At 32.0% G+C, this 9036-nt stretch overlaps 1 protein-coding gene across 2 annotated transcripts in view; it reads left to right on the top strand.

Annotated features, from left to right (window-relative positions):
- Window positions 1-9036, top strand: part of LOC106473352 (putative leucine-rich repeat-containing protein DDB_G0290503) — a 101586-nt gene that overhangs the window by 34824 nt on the left and 57726 nt on the right. The window contains exons 6-8 of one of the 2 annotated variants that reach the window (XM_022402743.1): window positions 3873-3931; window positions 4026-4103; window positions 6947-7212. In XM_022402743.1, the coding sequence (XP_022258451.1) occupies window positions 3873-3931; window positions 4026-4103; window positions 6947-7212 (403 nt within the window). Of the gene's footprint in view, window positions 1-3872; window positions 3932-4025; window positions 4104-6943; window positions 7213-9036 lie in introns of both variants that reach the window. The other variant, XM_013934037.2, reaches the window with a different exon arrangement.

Here is a 9036-nt window from a genome sequence, read left to right as displayed (position 1 = left end):
AAGTGGAACAAGTACCATGTATTTATGAACAAATAAAAACGAATTTAATAATATTAGGATGGGAAGTGGAACAAGTACCATGTATTTATGAACAAATAAAAACGAATTTAATAATATTAGGATGGGAAGAGTCACAAGTACCATGTATTTATGAACAAATAAAAACGAATTTAATAATATTAGGATTGGAAGTGGCACAAGTACCATGTATTTATGAACAAATAAAAACGAATTTAATAATATTAGGATTGGAAGTGGCACAAGTACCATGTATTTATGAACAAATAAAAACGAATTTAATAATATTAGGATGGGAAGTGGAACAAGTACCATGTAATTAACAACAAATAAAAACGAATTTAATAATATTAGGATGGGAAGTGGAACAAGTACCATGTATTTATGAACAAATAAAAACGAATTTAATAATATTAGGATGAGAAGTGGAAGAAACGCTGTGCATTACTGGGTTCACAATTACTAGGCTGTTTGACAAGATAACAACCCTGGTCTTCATGTTTTGTGTTTGTTTTTTTGCTTCTATGTAATGGAACCAAGTGAAATAACATGCAGCTTAGCGGAACCCTTAGTAATGACGTCGTGATTTCTGAAAGACTGCAGGTTCACTACCATATTGTTACAGCTGGAAGTGACCTATAACATTAAGCTCCCTGATGATCACTTGTTTATTTAATTCTGTATGGAAATCTGTTAGTAGTTTAAGAAGCATGCCAGTGTAAATTTACACTGTAGTAATGTACCTGTTAGGACTACTTAAAAATAAACACCACCATATTTTTGGGGGCTCTATGCTAAATAGGGGTTTACCTAGAAAGTAAATGCGTTTAAGTATAGTTACCAGATAAAGATATAATTTTTAGCTGAAGATATATTCAAAATACTTCCGTTACATCTTTAAGTATTTTTATTTGAATTTGAGACTAACTTCCATAGTTTATTTGACTTTGGAACTGACCTCCATAGTTTATTTGACTTTGAGATTGTCTGCCTCAGAATTTTTGATATTGAGATTGTCTGCCTCAGAATTTTTGATATTGAGATTGTCTGTCATAGATTATTTGACTTTGAGATTGTCTGTCATAGATTATTTGACTTTGAGATTGTCTGCTTTAGATTGCTTGACTTTGAGATTTGTCTGCCATAGATTGTTTGACTTTGAGATTTGTCTGCCATAGATTGTTTGACTTTGAGATGGCTGCCATTTTGACTTTGAGACTATCTGAGGATGACATAATATTGTCGAAACGTTGTACATTTACAATAAAGTTTTTTCATTACCCAGTCAAGCCGCCTCCCAACTTTTATGACTATCATATTTTATTGGACTAACTGTCATAATTTATTTGACTTTCTGACTAACGGTTATATTAGTCTAAAGAAACGTAGACGATAATTGTAGTAGTCCTTGACGATTTTTCAGGGTTCATTTGCAACTCTTTAAAAATCTTGTGGAATAATAAAATTTATTTGTACAGTTTCAAGGCCTTGAAAAGCTTTAAGTTTATAATATTCTACGAAAGTTTGGAATTTCATTTTTTATGTAACGTGTTATTAACGTGTACAGTATGAACTTGGCATTGTTCAGAATTCTGTATTCTTAATAGGGTGAAGGCGAAAAGTTGCACACGAGCTTTTCATTAAATAAAGGACATAAAATTATTGAAAAAGTCTCCATTCTTGGTTTAGCAACTTGAATTGAACACTGTTTTTAGTAAAGCAATTAATGTTAACAGAGACATTAATTGTATAAGGGTGGGCAGGAAGTCAGTTGCTTCTTCTTTTTAGAAGTGTAGAATACCGTGAAATTAAAGTATAGTAGAATGCCGATTATCCGAATAAAATTGTGAAAATTAAAAATATGTACACACATGTATGTATTTTATTTAATTTTTTTTATAAAAAAAAAGAATAAAGAAACGTGTCCGAACATGCTTGGATCACTTCGTGGCAAAGGGTACATCTCGCCGCAGAACCGTCAGTTACAACATTAGCCTTGTTGAGTGCTTTGTTTCCTTAAAAATTAAAAACGTGTGTTAATTTCATTTTTTAATCAAAGTTGCTCTTTGCTGGAGTAAAAATATTTACCAAACACAAAAGAGTGGTTCTTTCATTGAGTGACGAAGTGGACATTTTGAACAAGTTCAATAGATGAATCTGGTAAAAATCTAACAGAGAAATATGGTGTTGGAACTTCAACAATACCAGACATTAAAAATGAAATAATGATACAATTCATAATTTTGTTTCTGTTTTGGAGAAGGAGGATGGAAGTTCAAAGCAGAAAGCAATGAAAATACCAGCAAATGAGAAAGTAACCAATGCTGTTTAAATGTGGTTTTTACCATTTCAGGTCCCGTTCTTTGTGAAAAGGCTGTAAGTTTAACGAAAAACTTGATGGTAATCCAGAATTCACACGGTTTTTTGTCGTAGATAAATTACAGTAATGTACATATGTACTCAGCAGTGGTATGTAGTCAAGTTGTTTAAGAGTGCGTGTTACACAGATAAATAGAATCATTTCTTATTCATGCCTTAAATGATTTTTTATTAGTATTAACTGTATGTATTAATGGTATTGTAAAATGAATATATTTAAGATAACAATTTGTATGTGTGTGTGTGTTCAAAAGACGAATTTTAATATGTCCAATTATCGATAACTTGACCACCTTTGGTCCCTATTAGTATGGATAATCGGCGCTTAACTGTACCAGTATTTCAATTTTATCGTGTGTGTGTACTGTAGAATTACAGTACAATCCAGTGTCAGGGTACATATTATTGGATTCTAACTTTAGAAAAATCCGAAAGCTTTGGACCTTGGACCGCATTAATACCCCCACCATCCAAATTTAAAATGGTGTTGAGAAAACTGCTAGTATTATTTAGGCCAGAGTGTACAAATAAATGATTAATTTGATAATGTTATGCTCTTAATAAATCAGGTTTTTATTGTTTTTAACCAATGCATATGAAAATACTTTTTGCCGGTAGTTTGTTCTAATCAGCCTCATTCTGAGACAGAAACATAACTAAAACACCGTCGTGAGCGTTGACCTAATTTTAATTCCGTAACCAAGTTAACCTGTCGGAGTAAGCAAAAAATCAGTGCTTTATATAAGTTTACCTCCATATTTATTTTACACGCAAAACTTGTATTGCCACGTGTTTTTTTTTTTTCTTATTAAAATATCCACCTAATACCGGTCTTAAACTTTTAATAATAGTTTTAAAAAATCAAGTTAAGTACACGGTAGCATCTTTTGTCTTGGCTCATTATAGTTGTTGCAGCTTGTATCTTGATCTGTGTCACTTACTGTTACATCTAGTGTCTCGGTCTATGACAGTTGTTGTTGCAGCTTTTGTTTTGATTTGTATCAGGGGCTGTTGTATTTTGTCTTTGTTCTTGACAGTTGTTGTGACACCTCTGACATGCTTTCTGACGGTTGTAGTAGATTATGTATAAATCTGTGCCTGGTGCATTTGTAGCCTGTATCTTGATTTGTGTCGGGAGCTGTTGCAGTTGTTGTCTTGATCTGTGTCAAGTTCAACGACAGTATGTAGTATGTCATGGTTTATCTTGATTGTTTAGTAACTTGCGTTTAAGTCAATGTGAGTTGATGGGCAACTGTTTTTAATCCAACTATATCTCCTTTGGTGGACAAAAATGTAAGATGTATATAAAAACAAAAGGTTTATAATATCTATTGTTCCAGAAAATTATTAATCATAGATAATATCAATAGACAATAAGCTCAGGTAGTTTAAATACTGAAATGAGTATGTTAATTGTTTACCCAGAATGTTCAGTTTTGCAAGGCAATACTTGACTATTTCAGTTTTATTTGCAGAGAGAATACAAGACACCTTTAAGGAAAGGAAGTGATTCAAATATTCCAAGATCACAAAGGTATGTCAAAATTTTGTATTTTAATTTACTCAATGCTTTGTTTCGTTATCAGTGTTTCAAAATTTTTATCTAAGAATGTATTTGATATTTCCAGTGATGCAGAAGTTGATGACAAAACCATCGCTAGTTTGAACAAGACGGGAGGTTCATCAGTTTCTAGCTTATCCACAAGGTAAACTCAGATGTGATTCTAAGAGAAAATATATAAAATACAACTTTTTATACCTATAAAATAAGTTACAATAAACCTGGGTGTTTAGTATGTCTGAAACATATGTAATATTTTTTTCACCTTTAATAAAGAAATGCTTTAATTGCATTACTATCCGGTAGATGGCAGCACTGAATTGGAATTGTTACTAACTCTTCAATAGAAAGTTGTTGTAGTAATTAAGATGATATTTTATTTAACTTTGTGATAATACCAAAAATTTAAACAAAATAGTTTTTGTTGGATTTGACTACATATATGTAAATATAATTAAACATCAAATGCATTATTAATTTAGTGCAAATAACTTAGGATATTTTTAGTTTTAAAATGTGGTAGTTATTGGATCTGTAATAAGAATACATCTTCAGTAATGAAGTAACATAAACTCCACAAAAATATTTAAGAATAGCCAGTATATAATTTATGTTACCGTATTTTTCTCTCTTATTGGTCTGTAATAGTTCTAGTGGTAACCTAAATACTTTTGACTTGCATACAAGTTAAACAAGTTGTTACACAATAAAACAGTTTTGTATTTTCTAAAGTTATAAAATATCACAGATTTGAATAAATAAACCCAGACTCGTGTTTACTGTAGAATAATGTATTGCAGTATCACTTGTGTTCTTCTTTAGTTAACCCGTGTTAACATGAACTATTTGGACCCTTCATGAACACATGTTATGGAATAAATAAACCAAGATTCATGTTTACTTTTGGAATAATGTATTGTGGTATCATTGATGTAAACCCATATTAACATGAACTGTTTGGACCCTTCATAAGCACTTGGAAGGCCCGGCATGGCCAGGTGGTTAAGGTGCTTGACTCGCAATCTGAGGGTCGCGGGTTCGAATCCCCATCACACTGAACATGCTTGCCCTTTCAGCTGTAGGGGAGTTATAATGTGACGGTCAATCCCACTATTCATTAGTAAAAGAGTAGCCCGAGAGTTGGTGGTGGGTGGTGATGACTAGCTGCCTTCCTTCTAGTTCTTACACTGCTAAATTAGGGATGGCTAGCAGATAACCCTCGTGTAGCTTTGCGTGAAATTCAAAAAACAAACAAAGCACTTGGAATAAATAGACTTTTATTTACTGTTGAATAATGTATTGCATTATCACTGATGTTCTTCTTTACTAAACCCATGTTAACATGAACTCTTTGGACCATTCATAAACATATGTTATGGAATAAATAAACCAAGAATCATGTTTTCTGTTGATATAATGTACTGCAGTATTACTGGTGTTCTTCTTTAGTAAACCCATCTTAATATAACCTGTTTGAAGTATTCATGTACAACTCTGGCTGTTGGTGTAATATGGCTTTTTATAGAGAAGAAATATAAAACTATTATTTTAGTTTATTGTCAAGTTTTTCAATATAGATATTTCATGGAAAGTTGCTATTAGGTAATAAAAGATTTTCTTTAAGTGTTTGAGTATTCTTCATATTTTCTATAGCTTGTATGTTAAAGAAAAATAGCCACACATCTGTGAAATATAGCCAGACAGATTGGCTATAGTGTGTTTCATATCCAGGCATCAAATGGTCAAAGAAATTTTAAAATAGCCCATCAAAGTGACTATAATGTATGTCAGGGTTCTTATGCATGAATGGGCCTGATTCTTTACAGTAGGTGTCTGTGATCTGTTGGTGATATGTTACAACAATAAACAAAACCAGCACACAGTTCATTTGTTTTAAAATAATATATTAAAACAAGTCAAGCATATATACAAATATTTGTTACACTGTTAATTACCACAGTTGTATCCAGAGCTTTAAATAATCATCTTTTTTTGTTAAAATTCACAAAGACTGGTTCAGTTACTTTAGAACACAAATGATAAGATAAATTATTCTTCTCTGCTCTGTTATTACAATACAATCGGTGATAATTTCACTTACTTTACACTGTTGATTAACACAGTTGTATCCAGAGCTTTAAATAATTTTCTTTTTGTCAGAGTCCAAACAGGTTGATTCAGTTACTTTAAAACACAATTGACAAGACAGATTATTTCTTGTCTATTCTATTATTACAATACAATCTTTGATAATTCACTGTTGGTCCATAGGTACTCATTAAACTAGAGATCGTAATATCTATACTCTGTAAACTACAAGTTACAATATATGTAAATTATCTTTGATAATTCACTTTAGAATTCGCCATAATATGCTCTTATGGCTAAAATCACAGTCATGCAGTCCAGCTCTGTCTAACTAACTATATAACTACATTTTGGACATATATTTATAGACCAACAGATGCCTAGAATGTTCCACACACTATGAAATATTAAGAGGGTACTAATAACATGGTGCAATAATACAACAATTGCCAATTCACAACAGTTGAACTACTCAATGTATGATTAGAAAACATTTACATAAATAAACATGCAAGGAAACTATAGCTTCTAAAAATAACTAAATTTAACATTCACACTATATTTAACCATCTAAATTATAATGCTTGCATTAAACATAAACATTCATATATATCTAACAATGTGGTTCATATTAATACATCTGTAAAAATTGCCAAGCAGTTCACCTTACCAAAATATCCAGATGAAACCATAGTTGTAGTTCACTAACAAAAGTTCCCCAGGATGAGAGTCTGTAAGGTAAATATATCATGACTGTATATGAAGAAAAATTAGTGATAAAATTCATTCTTGAGCCTCCAGTTTTAAAATCAGTTACCACTGAGTTAAGGTATTTTTTGTTTTGAATATCATAATTTGTACATTTTCTTATTAATGCTGGACATTTTTTCTTCAAAGAAGCCTTGACAGTTCAAGCAACTCACTAGAGGTGATGCAAAATACTACAGAAGGTACTCCAGTGAATTCTGGATCAGGATCAAGCTTATCTACTGGAAGGCTACAGTCCACCTTCTCCTCTTCTTCTTCATCATTATCACACCTCCTTCAGTTTGATGATTCAGACCTGGAAGCTGAAAATGAGCCACCAAAATGGCAAGAAAATGTAAATAGTAATGTGATACGTAATTTAAAACCCAAAGAAAAAAAGCGACAGGATGTGATAAATGGTAAGCATTCTAACATTAATCTTATTCTTAGGTGTAATAACCCAGGTAGACCTCTGAATATTTTGTGATTCCGTATTCTCATTTTTACATCAAACATTCTATAACAAACTGTGTGTAAAAATTGTTGACTCTTATAATCAGCAGCAGTGATAGAATTTTAATTAACATACCCTTCCAATCATTACTTAAGATGTCAGCTGTGGTAACATCGTTCATGGATGTTGTAGTTGTAACTCTTATGGACCCCAAGTCATTGGTGTAAGCATGTTACTCTAAAATAATTGCAGCAAATTGCTTGTGAGTCTATGACTTTTTATGTTACAGGATCCCTAATATCATCAGTATTGCTATTAATCTCACTAATTACTTTTAGGGTTCCCAAAACATTTTACAAAGAAATTGCTTGATTTTCCTCAGTTCATTTTCAAGACTTCACACTAAGTATTGTTACTGTTTAAGGACAGTAAATATATTTTGCTGTGGATTATTGTATTTAGCCTAGCTTGGTCTGAGTGTGTGTTAATATAACAGTGGAGACAGCACAAATATTAATCCTGGCTGCAAGAATTTTAGCTGAAAGTCTTAGTTCAGTTGAATTCTGTTGGTGATTATTCATTAGTTAGGCAATTAACTTGATTAATCAATATAATTGGTTAACTGTGAGCATCTATTACATCAATTAATGTTACCTGAAATAATCAGTTAATCAAAATTATAATTAAATCAATTAATTTTGTGAAAAGAATCAACTGATTATTTTTAGTTATTATAACTGTCTAAGTAATCAAATTATTGTCATTATGATTTCACAAATTCTCATTATTATTTTTTCAATTAATTCAAGTTCAAAATACCCATTTAGTCACAGGTTAATATATTTGTTTCTTTGTTGAATTTGGCCCAGCATGGCTAGGTGGTTAGGGTACTTGACTCAAAATATGAGTTTCGCAGGTTCGAATTCCCATCCCATCAAACATGCTCTCCCTTTCAGCTGTGGGAGCATTATAATGTGATAGTCAAACCCACTATTCATTGGTAACGGAATAGCCCAAGAATTGGAAGTGGGTGGTGATGACTAGCTGCCTTCTCTCTAGTCTTTCACTGCTAAATTAGAGACAGCTAGCACAGATAGCCTTTGTGTAACTTTGTGCTAAATTGAAGCCAAACAAACAATGTTGAGTTATGCAGAACTATTAAAGCTATCCCTAATTTTGAACTGCTGACTGGAGGGAAGGCAACTGGCTGGCAGCACCCACATCAAATGTTTGGGCTTTTTTAGATGTTATAATTTGTTTAACTGTGTACTTTAGGGTTAAATAAACTATAAATTAAATTTTTCCTACATTTTGTATGTGTTATTTTGGAACACCACACCTCTTTTTCTGAAATTGTGTTCCATTGAAAGTTGTGAGGCACTGACTTGTCTCAAAACCACAACTCTCTGATCATGGAGTAAACAACACAAAGCAATATTCTTTATTCATTTATTCATGTCAGCCTTTTAACCATGTGATAAATTGCAAAAGTAAATGTACTAATCAATTTTCAATAAATGTAATGAAATCAATAAAACTAATATAGCATTTATGTTTACAAGCACCCAATCATTTTATTAAGTGAACAAAACAAAAACACAATATATAAGTTTTCTTCTTTATTGTACTTTATATTGTGTAGAATACTACAAAACCATACTTCATGATTGATTATGTACAGGCCTGCCGACAGGGGGGGCAACTGCCCAGAGGCCTGGGCGAATGAAACCTGGTTATGCCGTAAAGCTCGCAAACCATCTTTAGGCTGTATCTTCATTTAATGATAAAA

The sequence above is a fragment of the Limulus polyphemus genome, unplaced genomic scaffold (assembly GCF_000517525.1).
Source record: "Limulus polyphemus unplaced genomic scaffold, Limulus_polyphemus-2.1.2 Scaffold128, whole genome shotgun sequence".
Lineage (NCBI taxonomy): Eukaryota > Metazoa > Arthropoda > Merostomata > Xiphosura > Limulidae > Limulus > Limulus polyphemus.
This window is presented reverse-complemented; position numbering and strand designations above follow the sequence as displayed.